At 36.8% G+C, this 22,384-nt stretch overlaps 1 protein-coding gene across 1 annotated transcript in view; it reads right to left on the reverse strand.

Moving 5' to 3' along the window:
• The window catches only part of COL24A1 (collagen type XXIV alpha 1 chain), a gene marked incomplete at both ends in the record, with an annotated part of 108,071 nt that overhangs the window by 52,545 nt on the left and 33,142 nt on the right, over nt 1-22,384 (reverse strand). Inside the window, 9 exons of the mRNA XM_079535501.1 lie at nt 370-423; nt 4,808-4,852; nt 6,365-6,418; nt 10,702-10,755; nt 16,119-16,172; nt 17,768-17,821; nt 18,422-18,475; nt 18,839-18,883; nt 18,973-19,026. Of these exons, the coding sequence (XP_079391627.1) occupies nt 370-423; nt 4,808-4,852; nt 6,365-6,418; nt 10,702-10,755; nt 16,119-16,172; nt 17,768-17,821; nt 18,422-18,475; nt 18,839-18,883; nt 18,973-19,026 (468 nt within the window). The remainder of the gene's footprint in view (nt 1-369; nt 424-4,807; nt 4,853-6,364; nt 6,419-10,701; nt 10,756-16,118; nt 16,173-17,767; nt 17,822-18,421; nt 18,476-18,838; nt 18,884-18,972; nt 19,027-22,384) is intronic.

The raw sequence follows: 22,384 nt of genomic DNA on the forward strand, positions 1-22,384 counted from the left end.
TGTTACCTGCACGCTCTGTCAGTAACTTTGTTACAAAATATTTTATTAGGAAAACTCCCATTTGAGTTCTATTTTAACACATACTTTTTCTCCTTCCAGAAATCCCATATTTTAAACTAGAAGAATTTTGTTCTCCTTCATAATGCTGCACATTATGTAGCATTTTCCTACATGTTTTGGAAGTGGAAGCTCAGTGTATATGTGCTATGACAACCTCAAGCATCCTGATGAACAGAGGTTTGGGAACTATTGGCTCAGGTGGACGTAACTCTCATCCTTTCAACTACACATCATTCAATATTGCACTGGATACATGTACACAGCTGATAATCCAAACACACTTATTTCATACATAAAAGCAGCATTTACCTTTAAACCTTCTGGTCCAGGGTCACCCAGATAACCTTTCTGTCCTGGTTTTCCCTAAAATAAACAGAATGAATTAGTATTTCAATTTCACCTTAGTTTCTGTGGTTATCAAACTCAGTATATACAAAAGGAACAGTTTAGTAACATTTAGTACCTGCATTTGAATCTAATGCATTTATAAATCAAAGTCAAGTATTCTTGACTTCCTATACAATTTAAACTATGGCCTACAGATTTGGTTATTTGAACAGCACAACCCTGCCTAGGCAAACTTCGCCCATCTGCTCCAAGGGAAAGGTCTTGGTCCAAAAGTAAATGTCAAGTGAGCTGGGGCTGGATCTTGAGATAGTCAGTAATGAGATCATGCAGGTCTGACAATTGGAGAAGGAAAATGAATTCAACATTTTAATGAACCTGTATCAAGAAAATGTGAATTTCTGCTAGAAGGAAGCTAACAGATGCTAAACCACAGTGCTCTTTCAGCAGGCCGATAACTGCAATCAGACTCTCTGTAATGATAGCTTTCGTTTCCATATGGTTGTCCTGAAACAGGAGTGATCAAAGTAAGAGATCCCAAAAAAGATCCTTCAGAAAAGGACATGACATTTCTAACTGGCTCTTTTGCCCTGGCTTTTCTGTGCCTGAAGATCAGAATGTGAGTTCGTTTCTGGGCATTCTTTATTATTTTAATTGTATTATCAAAACTATATAATCCTAGACTTCTCATTAATCTTCTTTCTCTTGTGTTTTTTTCCTCTCTCTCTGCCTGAGTGATTTCATTTTGTTCTGCAAGTTACAACAAATCTCACTGAGTCAGGAATAGCCTTTTGTTTTGATAAATGGATTAGAACAGGGCACAGTCAGGAGTGGAGGGAGAAGAGACTGAGAAGACAAGTTCTGAGAGACCCAGAGCAGGCAAGTCATGTCTTTCCACAATGGTTAGATCAAGCATAGAACAAACTTCTGCAGGTTACTATGTTGTATTTTACTCTTTTGTTCTGAAGAACGATAAGGTCTTTATGGTGAGCAGAATGTAATGTAGGAATATTTAAAATAGAATTCATAGAAAGAAAACTAGTGACCACCATTAATGACCTGGATGGCTTTGGTCCTATCAGAGCTGAACTGCAGTTACAGCTTGTAAAGCTTTCCTGGCCATACCATCCCAGTTACTTGTGAGCAATGAAGGGCAAATGGCAGATGCAAGCTGATCAGAAAACAGAACAAGAGGATTGCAATGGTAAAGCAAAGTGGAATGCACAGGTTTGGCTTTCTGCAGAAATGCAATATGACTGTAAATTACATATGGAGGAAATGGTTGCTTTTCTACTTGCTAACCCCTAGCAAAATCATTCTTCCAGGGCAGTGTAATCCCAAAGCAAACATGCATTTCCCAAATTATTATCTGTTCTGTCCATCCCTTTCAGGAAACAGCAACCACCTGTGCCTCTTTTCACCTCACAGTATGTTGATACACGCTTGGATATTTTAATACATGTATATTATTATCACTCCAGTCCCGTTCTTCTACAACCTTCTCACATGCCCTCAGCCTACAGGAAGCAATGAACCACTTACAGAAAATACTGTGCCCTTGAGAGCACTTTCCTTAGTCTTCAGGAGAACTGCTCATCTAATGACAATATATAGATACCAGCTTCTGTTTTAAGCATGTATTTCAGAATAAAAACCAACAAACCCCTCATAATACCTTTTTAGTATTCTGATGGACTTCAAAGGCATTTTCTGCTCCAGCAGTGAGGATACAAAAAATTATGAACACATGCTTGCACTGAGCTGAGCTACAACAGATAGTTACAGTGTTCATTTTCAGATAGCCTTTGAGAAAGAGTCGACAGATGGAATTTAATAAACATGGTCACTTACTTAATGTTGTATGTAACATATTTTCACAGGACAAATAATTACTAAAGAAAACATACCTCTATTATTTTTTTTAATAAGAATTCATTTAAGACAATGTAATAATTTGACACTGGAGTAGAATTGGTGAGAAGGTATGGAAAGACATGAATAAAAATCAAATCCCGTGACCAAATTCAGCTCAAAATCCATCTGTTTTAGACATGAAAATTCTTTTCCAACCTGAGACTTGGAGCACAGGTTCCTATTCACCACTTGTTTCAACAGAGAATGATCTGTTTTGCTGGCAGCATTTGTTAGGTGGGTCCCCGAGGTTTTTTGGTGTCATGCACATTTTTATTTATTATTGCTTTTTCCAAAAGCGAACACTAGGAACGAGCAGGTGGGGAAGGGAGAGCAAAAGGGAGGAGAACCTATTGCTGTTTGCTTAGTGCACACCTAAATTTGATTTTGGGGTAGAATGTTTTTACCTGAAACCCTTAAAGTAGAGGAGATGGATTCTAGAAGAACTAGAAATTGCCTCTGTTATTGTACAATAGAAAGCTAGAGTAGTCTAGAGTAGTTTCTGTAAGAATAAGGAAAGGGTGGATATAACAGATAACAGACAGAGTTTGGTGAGCATTATTGGTGGGGAAGAGAGGAATAAACTACTGACCATGACAACAGTTTTGTAGGACAGGAAGGCAAGAGCCTGTAGGAAGAAAGACAGGCAAGACTTTCAGACAGAAAGGTGAGACTTTAGGAAAACTGTCTGTAAAACAGAAAAAAAAACAGGGCACAGAGGTAGTTTGCCAGAGAAAGAAGAATCCCCAGCACGTGGAGGCTGCAAAAACAAATTAGGGATATTTGCCCAGAAAGGCAGAGCTGACAGCTGGTGGTACCTTGGGGCCCTGAGTAAGGCTCCATCGATTCTTACTCTGTCAGGGTCCCCCTCAGAGACCTCCCCTGCTCTTGGATACTTATTTAGTATACTGAAGACAAATACAATAACACAGCTTCAGCAACATTTACTTTCAAATGTTTTTGAAACTCCTTTCAAGGATGCTGGAAATAAAGCCTATGTAAATCAAAATGAATGTGCAATTGCAGTCAAGCAAGCATAACTTAAAAAGACGGATGTGTCCAAGAGCGCTATATGAGATCCAACAACTCCACGTCCAGCATGAGCAGCGTGTGCTCCTAGCAGGAAGGCAGACACAGGCTGAGCAGTGAGAGCAGTGCTAAGGCACACTGAGAACAAGGTGGCCTGGGGCTGTGAGGCTGCTCCAGCCAACAGGACCTGTGGAACACAGGTGAGAACAGTTGGGCCCTGGGATGAGAGGAAGAACAGGCAGGGCTCCACACCAAGAAAAATTCCCATTTCCCCTACCTCTCATTCCAAGAGGAACATTAGCCAACAAGCTACCCAGAGATGCCTGGAGACAGCAACCATGGGGCCACCACAGATCCACAACTTCTCTCAGCAGCATGTTGTGAGAGAGAAACCAAGGAGACATAAGGCACGCCAATGGTGTATTCATTTCTAACTCAACTTCAGTCAAACTGATCCATATGAAAGTATTTCTGCTTGCTGATTTCCTTCTTGGGTCTCTCTGCCACCAGCAGACAGTGGCTGGTGCACACACATTGATGCAGGCAACGTGACAACAGGTGACCAATGAGTCATGTGCTGCAGCAGCACCTTTCCCATTGCCACTGCACAACATGGGAGATGCTATCCAGCCATGGTGCATTGCCCAAGGGGGAAATTAAAATATGAGGCAGCCAAAATAAAAATTTCCTTCACGCTCTCAGCAGGAGATCAGGAACTGAATATCAAATTGAGTTATTTGAATTTGTTCAATATTCCCTTTGTTGAAAAGTATGATTTTCATTTCATTATTTTTACTTATTCCATGTGGCAAGCATGTTCTTAAATATTATATCTAACAAAAAGAGAATTCTCAATTTTGACAAGCTAAGGAACAGGAAAAACAACATAGGAATCTCTAGAAGTGGGGAGCAGCAGGAAAGATTGCAGCTTTGAATTTTTTCTAAAAAAAATAAGCTTCAACTCCCCAAAATGCTTAGAGGTTAGTACATTTTCCTAAGTGACAGAGTGGTGAAATGAAAACATCAGTCCAAACAGCACTGTGATAATCCAACAGTACTACTCTAACCAATTACCAACCACATCTGCTAGAGAATGATTTCTTAAAATATTTGTCATTTACATCACTCCCATGAAAGCTACGTTTCACACTCAGTTCTTCCCCAGTTTCAGTATTCAATGTATTTCATTCAGGACCTCAGAACTGCACAGTGGTTTTATCTGTGCCAAAGCAGCACCATAGGCAGTTTGAATTGCCTCCTTTTCCTTTTCATGGGTTTTACTTTGTGCACCATGGTTGTGCTTTCCTTTCAAAACCTGGATTTGGAAAGGCGTTCCTCTTCCCATCTCTGCCTAAAACATTTATTCATTTATTATTTTAAAACAGTCTTTTTTCCGCAGTCAATGTATCTCTTAAACCAGCACTTCTGCTGAATAATATTCTGCAACAACAAGATTACTTACTCTTGGGCCGACTGTGCCAATAGGTCCAGCTGGTCCTACTTCTCCCTAGAAAGAAAAACAAAGTAAAAAAGAAAATAATCAGGACTTCAATAATCTTGATGCCAAGAAAAAATAGAATCTGCAGACAACTATTTTTGCTTAGTATATCATCATACGTTTGCTTCATATGTGCATATGCATGCACTCAAATCAGACAGAAACACTGAGAGACTGAACTGATTTCAGTTAATTAGCCAGAGGGCCAAGCACTACGTCACAGACAGTCAGAAAAAGACTTCTGTACTCTTCATTATCCCTCCATTACGGCAATATTTTCATGGTTCTGAGACACAGCAATGAAGGGTCAACCTCTCTGTCTGCCCTATGGTTACTCTCTTCCTGCAACATTTGACACTTCATAACCATGAGAACAGCAGGAACATTCCCACTTTTTTCTTCCGTATGGGTAACGGTGCAGTCAGCAAAGTTAGCCAAACCATTTTGGCAGGGCTTATCCTTTATTTCTTGGGAATGGAGGAAGATCAGGGGATCAGGCTTTTTGGGTATGAAGATGAAGAAATGACAGTGTCTGTGCTATAAAGTGTGCTGATAGAACTATACATAATAGAGAATTGCAGTGTTAATCTTCAAGGTTCATTCATTCATTATACAGTTACAAAGAACAGATTTGTACCAACGCTGTGCCAGGAGCTCATGCTGTTATCATTTAGTTTTCTGATTCTCTCAAAGTGTAAGATTTTATCCAGCTTCTGGAATAAGTAGAACACAAGCTTTACAGTTCCAAATAGAACTAACCAAAGGAATTAAGAAATGCTATCTACAGCTTCCTGGCTTGTAATTAAATGGAACATTTTGTCATGGCTAGATTTTAGTCACCTAGTATCTGCCATGAAAGCTCATAATTTAGAATCATAGAATCCTCAGAGTTGAAAGGGAACTTTAAAGGTCATCTAGCACAACTCCCCTGCAATGAACTGAGATATAATTTAAGCATGCTTTATAATTTAAGCCGACTATTTAGAAAGCTAAAGGTCTATTCTCACATTCATCAATTCAATGATTTATAACAATTACTTCTGGCCTAAGATACATAAGTTTTTATTTGTATTGTGATGAATTTAGAGTGCCTAAAAAATCTTTAAGAAGAAAAGCTGTCTATCTTCACTTCAATTAAACGGAGCCTTACAGTTTACTTAAGTATATCCAGGACTTTTTCATTAAATTCAGGTTTGCTTTTTATCTCCATGCACAACTCTGCCCTGTCTCCCCAGCTTAACAAAGAGAACCATGTCAGATTCAGGACCTAGGTCTTGAGATTTTACTGAAATCACCGAATAAACTTCACTGAATAAATTTAAAGGATACACAACCATGTAACACCTCATTGCAATCCCAGTCAAAAAGGGAAAAAAAGCAAAATGAAATCTTGCACAGTAACACCATAAATACCTACCCACTCTTTTCTAATCTTCCTCCTCTTCACAACATTTCCTTTTAAACAATGTGCTGACTGAATAGTTTTATTTTCCATCTTTCATCATAATTAATCCATCTTACCTCAACTCCTTTTGGTCCCTGTGGCCCTAAAGATCCCCGGTCACCCAGAAGTCCCTAAACAACCAAACAAAAACAGCGAGATCTTACATCAGCTAACAACAACTATGGTACAATTTTATTTAATTTCATCTTAAAAGTCTGGACACAAACGCAAAGATGGATAGGCATATCTCATTAAGTACTCTTGTTCATAAGGAAGTCAAGAGATTATGAAGCAGAAATCTAATATCTGCTGGAATACTGATTATCTTACATACTTTGACTATGTAGATTTTTTAAAAATTATTTTTAAGTTTTTGAAATGGAAATAAAATACTGGAGCTTGCAGAAGAACCATCTCTCTTCTTCTGAGAACAAAGCATACCATCACTAAGATTACAGATTAAAGCAGAACTGAAATAACTCTCATAGACATTTGATTAGATAGTATTTAGCACTTGATGAAAACATTGCAATGAAAACAAACTAGGAAGTGAATTCTAACTACTAGCTTGCCTGTCCAAAAGTACTTGTGATTTTCAGCCTTTACTTTTTGTTCTTGTTTATAATCAGCTTTCCAAAGATGAAGAACCTTGGCTTGCCAACTCTTGAGTTTTTATGACTGCTACAACAACATTTTCAAAACTTTATTAAATGAACTAATTGCCAGCAGTGTGTCAAAAATCTTGGTCATCCAAATTGCATAGGTAATAACTTGATAGAGCACTCAACTTGGCAGAAGACAATGTATTTTATCTCTGTGTAATCATATTATTAGTCTTCTGGGAACCAAAGATTAACAATATGAGATAAAGCACAGAAAAGAAAAAAAATCTGCCCTTCAAGAAAGTGATGGTGGGAAAGTTCCAAGCGTAAGCCTTATTAATTGCTTACTAATGAAGCTGAAGTCTAGACTGAAGGTGTAGGCATTCCTCCAGTAACAGTTAGCTTGCATGCCAACTAAAACAGAAAAGAAAATGGAATAGGCTACTTCAAGATCCATAGGTTACGGACCAGTTTAGGGAAGTCTGAGATGGAGAATGTATGTTGTTTGACATACCACATCAGAAGTGACAGGAAGGCTTTTAGGAGCACTGCATAAGCAGTATTCTTGTGTAGTAAGACAAGAAATTGTATAATAACAAAATGCATTAAGAGAAATTATTTTCAGTGCAATGCAATTATACCACGAAAATGTCAGCAGCACTGCCACTGTATGAGACTTCACACTGCATTTAACTGGATGTGGGAAAAAAAGTCCTAGACTATAAAGATGGTATTAGGACTAAAGGAAATTTCCATCTCCCCTTTGATGCTTCAGACAACAAACAGAAATTAAAGGCAGTCATTAGACACGTGCCAAAGTGCCTGGAAAAAATTCAGGTAGTCTGCGAATGGGGTATCCTATATCATACCCGTGTGCACATCTATCTATCTATGTATAATGTACACACACGGACAATTTCTTAGATGTCCACCTCCTAAAAAACTGGTGGAACTCCTAACAGCTGTTTTTATTAAATGTCATCCAAGCAAACATAAATGAGCAGAAGTCAGAAGTTCTCAACCACTTCCACAGTACAACACGAATTACTGGAAAAAACTACAGCTGTAGTCACCATTCTCTGACTTTTCCTCTCACTTCTCTCAATTACAGAGCATAAATACTTACAAGAATAACATACGAAGCAAACTAATTCAGAACTTCTTTAAAACTTTATTTTTTTTTAAATAAGCAATGGATCAAGATCAAACGCCTTCTAAAATATTGTTTCCAAGCTGAGTAATGTACTATAGAGCAAATTACTTAATAAAGCCTTTGAACATTATTTTCAGTAGGTCAGATTTGCTGATTACTGCAATAATTCAGGGAAAATTCGTAATCCAGTTCTACTGGTATTTAGAAATGGCTGATCATGCTCATAGAGCTTAAACTTTCCAACAAGGGACCAAAGATCTGCCTTGCCAGCTACTAAGATAGAAAGTTTATCTTGCCTCTTGGCTTTTAAAATGAGTATTGCTTCTGAGGAAATAGAAACAAAAACATGCAGAAAAGCACAACACAGTAAAAACAGTTCTAAAAATAAAAGGAGGATTTAAAAAACAAAACAAAACAAAACAACAATCAACACAAGACAGCTGGAAATCATGACAGCTGAACATTTCCAGTGTGCAGCCTTTCTCCCATAGCACTAGGAGTCATTTAGGAATTTTCCAGTTTGGTAATCTTCCATCTCAAATGTAAGCCATCAGATCTTCCTGATTAGAGCAGGCTGTCTAAACTTCTTGTCTTTAAGAGCAAATGTGTTGGAGACCACTGAATGCTGTTCAGCCATGTAATTTCTCCATTACTGGGATGCATACTCTGAAATAAATGTTATTGGCTACCTTTTAGAATTTTTTTAAATTGATATTTGGGAGGGAAAGGAATAGAGTGGTAATGTATATGTTAAATATCAAACCAATTCAATCAAAAATACCCAGCGTAACACTTGGAATCATGCAATCTCAGTTAATGGAGAAACTGGCCAGTAGGGATAGGATCTCAGAATTCACGCATCTGCTTGGAGGATCAAATTTGATCTGTATGTCAAGAGCTGTCCTATTGCTCTTCTCCTGTTGCCCCTAAATCCTGTATACAAACTTTTGTCACTATAAAGTAGCTTGATAATTCACCACTGTCAGAAACATTGGAGCAATTACCACCCAATTGTCTGATAATCATTCATATAAGGAAGGCCATTAACATTACACAAACCGATTAGCAAACGAATAAATCAGAATGAAAAAAAGTTCATCCCTGCCTCTGGAAATGTATTTTAACTTTTCCCTTTCGCTGCATCAAATAATGTTTTTTCAGACTTCCCTCTAAATTCTTTCTGGGTTATTTTGGGACAGGGTTTCTGACACAGATGAAAGACATGAAGTGCAGAAAAGATTGGTTATGGCTTTGGTAAGTGCGTTATTTGTGATGTTTGTTCTCAAGGCATGATGAATTTTGTCATGAAGTAATTTCCAGGTAAAATAAAACTATATACTTAAACCATTCGCAGTTTCCTGTACCATGTTGTCTTAAGCAACCTGCCACAGAATTTCACAACTCTGCTGAAATCTTCTCGTTTCCATCTCTGTTTATTCACAAACAACTTTACAGTTTTGTCCTTGAAGCAAACAGTTCATGTCCTTGGTCCTGCATAGTTCTTTGGTCTCCACACAATTTCTGCCCTTTGCTATGCTTACAGAACTAGAAAAGGCCCTTCATTTTGGTAGGATAAATAAACTACCTTTCAGAATAGTCATTCAAGTAATCTTTTCTGCATCTATTCTCATTTGACTGTGTCCTCCTGGAGTACAAATACCCAGAACTCTGTGTACTTCTAAAAGTTTTCTTGTGCTTTGTACAGTAGCATTAACGTGACACCCTCCCTCACGTATTCTAGAATTTCACTTTGGTTTTAACAACCTTATCATGCTTTCCTTTCAAGGAGATCTGGCAGTTCTTTTCTATCACTGCCAGCTGAAAAGCTCTATGTTTACAGTAGGATTTATTGTTTTAATCCCAGCACACATCAGTCTGAAGAAACATGAGTGGGGTGAACTGGCACAAAGTGCAGTACTTAAGATTATCTGAAAGTGTTCAACTTTGTTCAAATTTAATTCCAGCATACTTGTGCAATTTATTGATGAAAATATTACCTAGGGATAGTCCAAAGATACTGAGTGAGAATCTCCACTGATTCTTTCAACAATAAACAAACTAAACAAATATTTCCCTTTGGGTTAATTTTTGATGCACCTGCATTTCTATTAGCTGTATTCATCTCTATCCTACTTGTTATAACCAAGAACTTCCCATTTGTGTTTTTGTCCAAACCTTCACTTAAACCTCTCTAAGAATCACTGCTATATTTAGTCTAAAATATTAGTCTGTATAACTCTAATTATTTAAACTGGTACATTACTTCCATCTTCTTTCTGTGTATCTTTAGCTAGTATTAATTTCAAAATTTGTTAAAAAATCTGTATTAGACAAGTGAGATGATAAAGGTCTGTGTGCCTTTGACAAGCACCATTTTCAATACTGGTGAAATACACAGCATTTCCAACTACACAGTGCTTTTTCCAAATTTTCTTGCACTCATCTTGCCATTCAAAGTCTCTGTAACGCAGTTACTACCTCTCCTAACCATGCAGACACAAGTAAACATCTGATTAACTTCTTCATACAAACACCAGAGGCAAAGTATTTGCATTTTGACAAATTTTGTTCTTGTAACGCTAATTTCCATCTCTCAGACCTTTTCCTCACCGATTTATGCTGATTAACTGTAAGCATGAATAATTTTTCATGGTCTTACCTTGGGACCTTCGGGGCCATTTAATCCAGGTACTCCAATATCTCCTGGAAAACCCTAAATAAATCAGACAGACCAATGATTTATAGCCTAGGAATGTTTCCAACACGCATATTTTGTTTCTGCCCATTCATTTAACAAATCTGAATTGTAGAAAAAAGAACTAAATTTGTTTTACCATTCCCAATACGTCAGAATTCATTAAGCACCCTCTAAGGCCTTGGATAACTGACAGATTTCAGACAGCTTTCATTAAACTCATTTTAGCAGATGTCAGTATGGATTTCAATTTTCTTAACATGGGACTTTTTAACCGCTGAACAGTGTTTATTATTAAACCGTAGGAGTGGTCTTGATGCACAAAATACTCACAAAATAGCCAATACCAGGTCTTGTATTCACAAATTCAACTTTAAAAAACTTTTTAAAATAAGCTTAAACAGAAGAAGCTGGAGTCCTTTAATCCTTGGCTTCACTTTAAGGACAAGATCACTGCAAGATTAAGAATATGGTAAAAAGCCTTTTGCCTCCAAATCAGTAGGAGCTAATCCAGGTCTGGCTGGCAGTAAATGAAGGTCCCTGGCATGCAGTGTTATTTGGAATAAGCTTTTGTGAAACACTGCTTGGTGCAGATTCAGCTGTTGGTAAAGAAAGCCTATATATGTAAGTGAAATTAATCAAGTAAGAGGATATATTTAAAGATTCAAGAGCCACTTTTTAGGCTCTCTAACTATGAAAAAGGTCTAAAAATTGTCTCTATAGTGGATAACAGTTAGCCATACTTTATTCTTTTCAATATTCAATTGAACTTCAAATAAAGATTATTATAATTTCTAATGCTCATTCATAATTGGCTAAAACCACACAGAAAAAAAAAAAAAAAAAAAACCACGACAAAAACCCCCCCACATCTCAAAAGAGAAAATACTAAACAAACAAACAAAAGAAATCAAGTTTACCAGGTAAATAAAAATCATATAAAAGTAATAAGTAAGTAATAAGTTGGTAAATAAAATATATCCCTTCACCCTCAACTAGAACAGTAGAGCTGCCACATCATCATAAATAATATTTAGTGTATCACTGTTTCTATTTGCAGATATCTCTTCCATTTTCTTTTTATGACTTGTTCTTAGCAGTATAGAGTAAGAGTTTTAAGAAAAGATGTTGACAGGATAAAAATATTTTGGGTGCTTTATACGTTAAATCAAACACAAACATATAAAACTAGAATACAATCGCAATTTCTTAAAAAAACAAACCCCTTAGTATTAGCTGTTGAATATTAATGAGTAATGAAGAAAACACACGAAACACTGGAAAAAAGAACCAAGCTGAGCATTCAGAGGAACTGGAACAAACCTAAGACACAGCATTTCACAAAGCATCGTGTTCGTCATATCTTTTTTGCCATGAAGCAACTGATAGACCTGTGCAACAATTGCTACGTGCCTCTAGGTGGCACTTTGACGTGACAAAGGCACTCAGATAACTAATTTTCATCTTTGAATCAATCAACATTTCTATACAGTTTGTAAGAGGTTTGGTTGTTTTTTTTTTTTTGTTTGCTTTTGGTAAGTTTTTTGTTGTGGTTTCTTTTTTTTTTTTTTTTTTTTTTTTTTTTAGGTAAATAAAATGAGCAGCCATATCTACTGAAAAACACTGAAGAGGTAGGTCATGCTTATCTGAAATACACCATGAAATACACCTTTCCGTAACTTAAGTTTGCTGATTTACAGACACTACATAGCTACACAGGAGCTGGGAGATCAATGTACATTTTACAGCTGTAATAGGCATTCTGTACAGGTTACTAAGAACAAAACCTCACTTGATATTACGACATCTAAGGGAGGTTACAGAGTAGATTCTGGTCTTGCCATCAGCCAGAAACCTGACAGCTGGCAGGCTACAAATTATTTCAAAATCTTGCTGCAGAGGTGGCCTTTTGCCAGCAAAGCACTTAAGAGTTCACTCAGCTTAATCATACTAGAGAGTGCCAGAAAATAACTACAGTGATCACCTGCCTAAAAGCAAAGGTAGTTTAATCTCAACGTGGAAGTTGCGTTTCGTGCCGAACAATTTAAATATAAAATGAATTCTGGAAATAAATGAAATTAACATGTCTTGTTCTCATTTATCTACAAAATACTTAATTAAAAACAATCCAAATGTGAAGGCTGCTACTATTTTAGGGTTTGTGTTTCTGTAGTGAAGTCAGTTCTCACAGATATGAAGAAATTGCAAAGACTATTGCGTTTCTTTTGTTTGTTTTCCTGTTCTGCTACTAGATAGAAACAGAATATCAAACATTTGGAAGTCACACCCCCTTACCACTAGGAATTCTCTTGCAATTGCAGAAACCCGCTCATTCCAAGCAGTTTCCACATGTCATTTGTCAGCATCGCACCCTCCAGCTCCCCAGCATCTCTCAGTGGGTTGGGGATGTGAGCTGTGGTGCAAGAGCAACAGAGAGCAAAAATCTCTTTTCAGCTGACAAATGTTCCTGCTTGGAAAAGATTTTATCCAACAGCATGCTGTGTTTCATTTGAATGAATATTTAGAATAAACTTTCAGAAGCAGATTGGATGGGTGTTGCTACTGATCTTCCGCAAGAAGCTTCAACAGAGCTTTAGTAATACTTATTATCAAATTACCAAAGATAGATTTCTGCTTAAACCACAATTTCTCTGAACTGAGAAAGTGAGAGCTGCAATTTTACATTCTCAAGTAAATGCTTTTTTTTTTCTTCTTCTGAAAGGACATGCTATCCAGAAAGACAATTCAATAAATCTTTTTTTTTTTCTTAAAAAAGCTTGATGTCAGCATTTTTGAAGGGCAGAGACCTTTTTTTTTCCCCAGCAAACCTTCAATTCTGATTTTGGAAAGGATGAAGAAAGGAATCTAACATACAAATCACAAACATACAATTACAATTTGTCAAAGAACAGAAAAAGCTAGCAATCCTGTATTACAGTAGATATTACAGTAAAGCTTCAAAAGGCATTATTGCTAAGACATCAGCATGGTGATGCTGTTGGTTTGAGTATTTGCCTAGTTGAACAGCGCAGATATGTTCAGCCATGCTCACTGAGACACTAGAAGATTATTTTCTTCTGAGACAAAGGTACTGCATCTAGTGGAGTCTATTTCATAGAGTGTGCAAGACCCTATCCTGGCCCTCCCAAATACCTCCTCCACAGACCTGGTTGGCTGCTTTATGACCAAGAAAGTGGCTGGTGATTCATAGCAGCACTGGCCACCAGTCAATATATTAAGGATGGTGTCTTGCTGTGTTCTGGAAATCTACAATGCAAAATGGGAAGAGCTTAGGCAAGAACTTCAGTGCAGTTCTGCTATCTGCCAACACTAAAGCATCGGCAGAGACATTAGGGAAGGTGATGCTGCAGACTGTAGCAAATGTCCATGCTATTATCTGCATGTCCATACACATCCCACCACATCTAGACCTAGGCCATGTGCCAAAAGGAAGAATTTTCAAATTCATTTCTTGCAAGATGAACAGGAAAACTCAAGGGGGAAATTAGTGCTGGTGTTTAAAATCAAATTGAAGACTTCCCCCCCCTCCCCCCCAGTCTAAGCAGATTCAGAACTCAAGTAAATACATTGTCCTGGCAAAGCAGCAAAAATCAAGTTTGATTTATTTGTACATCCCTTCATTTCTAGGGTGAAGGTATCCCAAGACAAGCCTGCCTGAAAAAGGAAAGTCTCCAAGACAAATGCATAACTCTGTGAAACAGAAGACTGTTACTACTGCTTTCATGACATTGTCTGTACAACTCAGAACATCGTGTGATAAGATAAAACATGCACTGAAAATAAACTTGTTTTCTCTTTTGAAATGAGCAACTCAAAGTAACCAGTGATTCATTTAGAAAACACTCAGATGTATTTTTTTCCTTCACAAGCTACTGCATTCTGCATGAAGCAAAGCAGCTGAATCCCATATGAGAATTTTCTTGAAAGAACAAGTTAACAACTTCAGATGAAAATAATGCACAGATGAACAAAGATCTATTGAAGACAATGACTAATCCCTCTCTGCTCCAGATGAAACCCATTTATAATACTCAGAGCACATCTGAAGGAAACTATCACCATTCTTGAAGGATAATTCATTGTGATTTGTAGAACAAAATTTACCAATAAATGAAGTATTCTGAATACACACAGAAGCCTGTTAAAAATTTGACTAATTTCATTTTCATCAGGAATGACCACTGCACACTTCACTGTATATAGTGTGTAAAAAGCCAAGTCCCTGGGAGAAGGAGCAAAGCCTGTTGGGTTTGACCTGTTAGTTGCCTGTTTTTTGGAAGCAGCAGCATGATTAGAAATATGACACCAGGACTGTCTTGTAGGAAAACCTGTACTTAATTACTCTTATTGTGCCGCTGGCAACAAAAGCTGGCTTATTTTTATAAGAGCAAGTAGAGAAAGTAAGATACTACCTAGAGTTCTGAAAGAAAAATACCAACTTACAGAACTTCTGGAATTTGAGTTTTTCAAGATCCTGATATACTGCTGTCCTAACTCCCTGCTGTTTTTTCTGTTTCAGAAATGGTGACTGTTTTTATGTCTGTGCATGAGACAGGCAGAACTTTCACTTACACGGATCAATATTGTGCTACCAAAGCAAGGAGAGACACCACTTTGTAGTCTTAAACCTTTAGCCACTTTGCAGATGGGCATCAAGAGGAAAATACTGAGTTGCTCACATTTTAATTACTTAACATGTAGCATTTAATTCACCATAAAATGGCTGGAGTAATTTCACACACCTGAGCAAAAGAAAATGTTGTCTCCTGTACAGTTCATATCATTTTTCCTTATATATCTTGGTATAAATGCCCAAAAGCACCCAAATGAACAATTCTGTGACAGAATCAGAATCAGTTTCTCTGTACAATTCAGTAATGCTGCAGTATTATACCCAGTTCACAGGCAGCTGCTGAGCCAAATTCAAGTGCTTGGCAATTCTTACTACGTCACTGGTGCTTGTTCTTTGCATTCCTTCCAAATTAAGTTTTTTTGTATGAGATAAATAAGCAGTGAGGCTTGGAGAATCTCATTTGTAAACAAGCTGTAGAACTCAAGTGTTTGAGAAAACACATGAGACCCATTCAAGGTGTGAGCTCTTAAAACTGATTCAGATAAGTACTAATCCTAATCATATCAATGAATGAGCTACTTGTTTTAATCAAGGATTGCATAAATATTTTGCATAAAAGAATAAGAGCTAGATTTTTTGTTTCTGTATGGAGAACATCACATTCATTGGAAACAATTGAGTAAAAAGTATTTTCTGATTCAACTAAGTCAACAGTCCTAGAGGTAAATGCATTTGCTTCATAGATCTCAGTAATTTAGAACATACAGTTTATCAAGTAATTTCTTACCTCAGGACCTGGGGGACCCATTGGTCCTTGGGATCCAGGTTCTCCAATTTTTCCCTTAAGATAGGGGAAACAATTTTTGATTATTTAAAAACAATAAACCAAGCAACAACAACAACAAAAATCTAAATAAAACAAAACAAAAAACCCAACATCAGAAAGTTGGTATTAAGATTTTTAAAACATTTATCTAGGAAAAGCCATGAGAGTGGTGAGATGACTTTTCAACTAAATAGAAATATCTATACCTTCTTCTCTTTGCATCTAAGAGTAGTAGTTCTTGTTGAAGTCACAAGAAAAATGCCAATTAGTTTTAGAAAAATAAAAGTGGGAGCTTTGGGCTGGTCTATGTAGTTATATGAAGCAAAACTTGAAATATGTAGCTGTTTCCATAATAAAGAACCACACATTTTTCAGAAGTTGGAAATAAGTGTTAGAGAGAATGGCTTATAAACGTATCTCTATAGCTTAACAGTCATTTATGGCCAAGAATGTTAAAGGCTGTTTTGTGATTAACATTAAATTAATGTTAATAAATTAACATTGCAAATATTACTGTAAATAATAAACATTGTAATTTGCTCTACAGGAAAATTGGACCCATCCCAAATGTAATAGTGACTTTAAGGTATATCTTCTCTCAAACATTTTTAAACATTTGCTGCTGCCTCCATAGCTGGGTGTTACTCAAGCTTGACTTGAAATTTTTTTTTGATGTTTTTGATGGAAGTAACTTTAATGTAAATGAATTCTATACATTTCAACATAATGTTAAGTGCAAGAGTGAGGTCTTTCTGTTTAACAGAAGTCAAGATGCTGATCACAACTACTCAGGAAAACGCTTAGTGCACATATTCCTTTTTAACTGCAAACAGGCCAGTTTCCCCATAGAAACTTAAACAAACTTCCATAAGCATTTTGCAGGATCAGGGTTAATATTTCAAATTCTCATATATATATCTATATAATTTTTTAATTTAATAATAAATATTGATTTAATAAAATAAATACACAAATTCTTATATATATGTATATATGTACGTATGTATATAAGGTCTAAGAGTCTACGACAAAAACTGAGACTGGTGTGATTTATTCTTTAAAAATATTTGCTAATAACTTGCAATTCTCCACAGAAAGGAGGCTGTTAACAGTGCTAAGAACAAGTGAGAAAAAAGCCAGGTAACCCTTTGCTGCCCCAACATTTACAATCCCAGCAGAAGCACTAGCACTACACAGGAGCTTTTAAAGCTGTTACCAATCAGTAAATACTTGAAATCCCTTTGAGAGATGACTGGCCATTATTAAGAAGATTTCCCATGCTCTCTCCAAATTCACCTAGCCCAAACTTTGGGAAGTTCCCAAAGCTGTTATTGGATTTGTTTCTAACATTACTGACATGTATTCTCCCAGCAAAATGAGTGACAGAATGACTAACATAATAAGCATTTTCATATTAAAATCAGACATATCTACTGGACTCTGTAATACCGTCTGACACACAAAAGCAGCTTAGACCTTCTTCTTTGTACTTCTTGATGTAGGTAGCTTCTAGAAGATTGTATGCAGCAGGAACATAAAATACAAAGTAGTATCCAATACAGTAACACGTAGTAATACATTGAGAGCAAAAAATTTATGTTCAAACTTACTTGGGGTCCAGGTTTTCCCCTGATTCCTGGAGGTCCCGGTGAACCAGGAGCACCCTGAAAAAAGGAAAATGAAAAAGAGAGCGAGCCATTAAATGCAAACAAAAACATGTTGTGCTACACTGAAAACAACAGATTGCTACATTTCGCCACCCAAAACAGTTCAAAAAAAAAAAACCCCACAAAAAACTGTGGGATCAGAAATGAATTCTAACATTCAGCTCTTAACACGAGTTCTCAGGGGATGGCCTAGGAAGGCCCCTCCACATGTGCTGCTAGCCACAGCTGACCCAGGTGAGGTGCAGAGGAAACTCAAGGTTCAAGGGAAAACCCCCCTTGCAACTCATAGCAGGTCTCAGGTTACACCAAAGTTATTTTCTAATTTGATGCATCTCTTATAACAGATAAAAGCCAGAACTTTGCCCATGCCCTTTACTTGTCCTTTTTCACTGCTTTCCTTAATTAAGTTTTAATTAGAGTTTCTTAAATAAATGTTAATTCAGTGACATCCAGTAACTACTATTATGCACTTTTTTCTATGAAGCTGACATAGCATTTCAAGACTCAGAAACAAAACCAACCAAACAAAAAAAAAGGCTGATAATGCACAATTCTGTAAAAAACAAACAAAAAAAATCCAACATAACCATGGGTTACCTTGTCTCCAGGGTACCCCTGATCTCCTGGATCTCCTGCAAGGCCATGCTCACCCTAAACAACACATTGTATGCAGACACATTTATGGTTTAGAATTAGATACAGAGAAAGATTAATTCAACATTTAGCACTGAAAAGTAACAGAGATCTTTGAAAGACAATGAAATGGGCAATAGCACAGGATAGTCTTTTATGTTCCATAGTAAATGCTTTGTCCAAAAGTTTGTCAAAGTATCAGGTCTGGGGCTGAAGTACTTAAAGTTAATTTTAGTTAATTACTTAAAAATTAAAGTTGAAAGAGATAACAAACCAAAAGCAGAACCAGAAAAAATTGTGAAGCAAGTTATTTTACTCAAGATGTGATGAAAGAAGTTTGAAAGAACTACATCTCTGAGATAATGGAAATATTTAGATCACCTTATCACCTTTCATTCCAGGCTGTCCCATATTTCCTGGAAGACCCTATTAAAATGAAGAAAAAAAATCCAGTGTATGCCTGTCATTTGGAAGGCAGCATAGAGACCTGGCTGCAGGAATGTTCAGTGCCATACCATGGGCCCTGGAATTCCTGATGGTCCACTCAGTCCTGCTGGCCCCACGTCTCCCTATGGGACAGCAAAAAAAAGTGGCTATATTAAACATTTGACCAAGTGGAGCAACTTAGAGAATGATAACTGTACTGTTTTCTGTATCACAAAGAGAAAACTGAACCTTTTTCAGGCTAAAAGCTTGGTTGAAAAGTATTCATATTATAAGCCCTCTATGGTTCCCTTCCACTTCAGCAGAAACACCAGCAACCAAAAGTCCCTCTTTTCCTGTAGGATACGTGTCAGAGAACAGACAGTGGTGCACTGTGCAATGCAGGATTAGGAAGCCTTCCTTGTTCTGCATCCATGCATTCAGTAAGTGACTATCACTTTTAGAGTTACATGGCAACAATACTGAATAAACACTGAATTTGGCTTAAAGTAATGATTCTGCTTTCAGTTGTGACAACTTCTGAGGTTCTTCATCTCTCAGTTCTATAAGTTGAAACAGAGATTTGATTCTCCCAACATATAAACAATGTTAACATAAAATCTGATGAGCGTGCAACTTCTGTTCTTATGTACCTTCTAGCCTTTTCTGCATACTTCCTTTCTGAGATTTAAATCTTCAGTTTCATGACAAAAAAAAAAAGAACCAGAATTTTAAAAATTAAGAATCTTAAATGATCAACACAACTTCACAAGTAATATTAATGAAAGATTGTGAATGAAACAAAAAAATTGATCCAGCAATAGCTAAAACTATATTACAGATAGGGAAGCCTACTTTATACATATTCTGCCTCTGAAAAAGAAAGGGGGAAAAAAAGCCTTATACCTCTGTGGCTATACAGGAATGTAGAAGTAAATATCAATACAAATACAAATATCTTCACCCGAATGTAAAGATGTGATACAGAGTTTAGATCACTGATAAGGAAAGAGTTGAATAAGTATTTGAAACTGCCTTCTGCCTACAACAGCTTTGCTGTATGGTAGCACACATTGTTCAGTTTCATTGAAACTGGCTAGCGGTCAGGAAACAAATTGCTTCAGCCACATGAAGCATGCTTTGTCCACCACTTCTATGTGACAAATGAAACAAAAACAAGTTTTTTTTTTTTTTAGCTTCTCAAAAAAGACAGAATACTCAGAAAGAAAAAAAAAAAAATAGAAAAATCAATGCTTCCTAGTATTAGGATTTTTTTTAAGAAGGAAAAAAGTCATTTTAAAAGAAAGGCTATCACTGATAACTACGCTTGCAAATTCTCTCAAAATCGTTGTCATACCAATACTCATGGCTGGGCAAATCTTGAGAGACCGAGAACTGGCATATTGCCTGAACAAGGGACATAAGAAAATGGAGGCCAGGGTGCACAAATCCATTTGGAGAGTAAACACAATATGGGAACAGGACTGCACCACACAAACCATCTGTGGTGATGCAAATCTCATGAGTGTTGGTGAAATTCTGCTACAGTTCCCTTTACAGGTCCCCTGTAAAGAAGCTCTGCAACAAAGTAAAGCTCTTCCAATCATCTTCCTGACAGGACACTGGGCATCAGAGCTGTTATATGATGTAGTACAGAATCTCCAACAGATGGTGCATAATAGCATATTTTCCCAATCATGTCTGTACCCTTGTAGTATCCACACAGGTATCATGCCATTAATACTTCCTTAGCTGTGTTCTAATCTTATTTCAAAATCCCAGTCAGACTTTCTGATGCCTTGGAAACTTCCAAAGCTGTTCAGAAATCTGTAACAAATATTGCTGCACTATTTTCCTCAGCTGCAAAATCTTACCGTATCAGTAAGCAAACACAGAGTTAACTCCTGCTGAGCAGCATTTCTAACATGTCTTGGCTCAATGGAAGAGAATACCTTTAAAAACACTACAAGATATCTGTAAGATCTATTAAACTGTCAGAAGAATGCATGATAACCCTATCTTACTGAGCTGTATTTGCACCTCATAAGTACGTGTCTGTACATATTTTTATTCATACATTTTTCATCTCAAGCAATAAATGTTGAAAATAGTTCATTTGCAAAATCATTTCTGCCTCTTAAACTGTCTGTTTTTCAGCACAGATATGTACAGCTCAGCTACAAGCACAGGTGTAAGAATCAAAGGTGCTCTCTTCTCCATCAAAGACCCTTAATTCCTTGCGGTCAAATGGAGCAGCATCAGATGATGTAAAGTTCCCAGCACTTCATGGGATGGGGTGTGTCAAACTAATTCTGACAAAAGATGTGAACATGAGCACATGCCCTGCAAAGTGCTTTTCCAAATTGTCACACTGAAAAACTCAAAAACTACAAACAAGAAGAACTAGCTTAGTAATTGCATGTGATAAGGAAAAATATGTCTGTTCCTGTTCTTTACGAAACTTGTACTCAAAGGACAAAAGGTAAAGCAGGAGGGCACATAATCAATGCTTTTACATTGGCAGAACAGAGCAAAGGGGAGCTCATATAAATGAGAGCTGGCAGGCCATTCACATGGCAGAATGTGTACTGACCTCATGTTGGTCAAAACCTAAATATGCCATCACTTTTTTTTTTGTCATTATGGTTGTATTTTTTTGAAGTTTATAAATGGTTAAGACTTCAGCTGGTGATTGACTATAATTTATTTTGCAGAAAAGTATTGACACTCAATTGAAGTATAAATCACTGCAACTCAGCAATATGGTTAAGTAGAGCTTTGACCTTGTATACATTTGTGCTCACGAATTTCAGAAAGGGATAAACTGATAAATTTAAGACAAAATAATCAGTAACAGCATATTTACAGAAGCAGTATGTGATAGGTTTCAAAAAAAAATCTCAAGTACATTTATGTAATTATCAACATCCTTCAGATAAAATTTCAAAGAACGCTGTGTAAGAAAGAAAAGCAAACTATAATTCAAACCAAATTCTCAAGAGTGCAATTTATAATCTCATGAATGGGCCAACTGGCCCAAGTATGTCAGCTGGCAAGATTGCAACAAATCATATCTGCATGATAAAGACCGGAAGCCACAGTGGTTCCTTCACCAAGCTTGTGCACCTCCACCATAGCAATGCCACAACAATCCCAATCATGTAGGAGGAGACTTCTTAATAGCAATATTTTTTTTGTTTTAATTGTGTCGCTAAGAAAATGGTGATGACAGCTGAGCTGTCATACTTCAAAGGTGAAGTTAGATGATCATCAGTGTAAACTAACAAACTTATCAAGAACGTTTCTCAAGTTATAAAATAAAGCTGACCAAAGGAAAACAATAATCTACATTGGACACAACCATGGCTTTCTTAACTTGTGTATAAACATGCTATTAGCTCTTGTGTTACAAACTGTGAACGCTGCAGGGTAGCTAGCCTTGATTGAGCCAACACTGAAAATCAAACCCAGGTTCTTTAACAGTAAACACTGGAAGTACTTGAA

This window comes from Tetrao urogallus (assembly GCF_951394365.1).
Source record: "Tetrao urogallus genome assembly, chromosome: 5".
NCBI lineage: Eukaryota > Metazoa > Chordata > Aves > Galliformes > Phasianidae > Tetrao > Tetrao urogallus.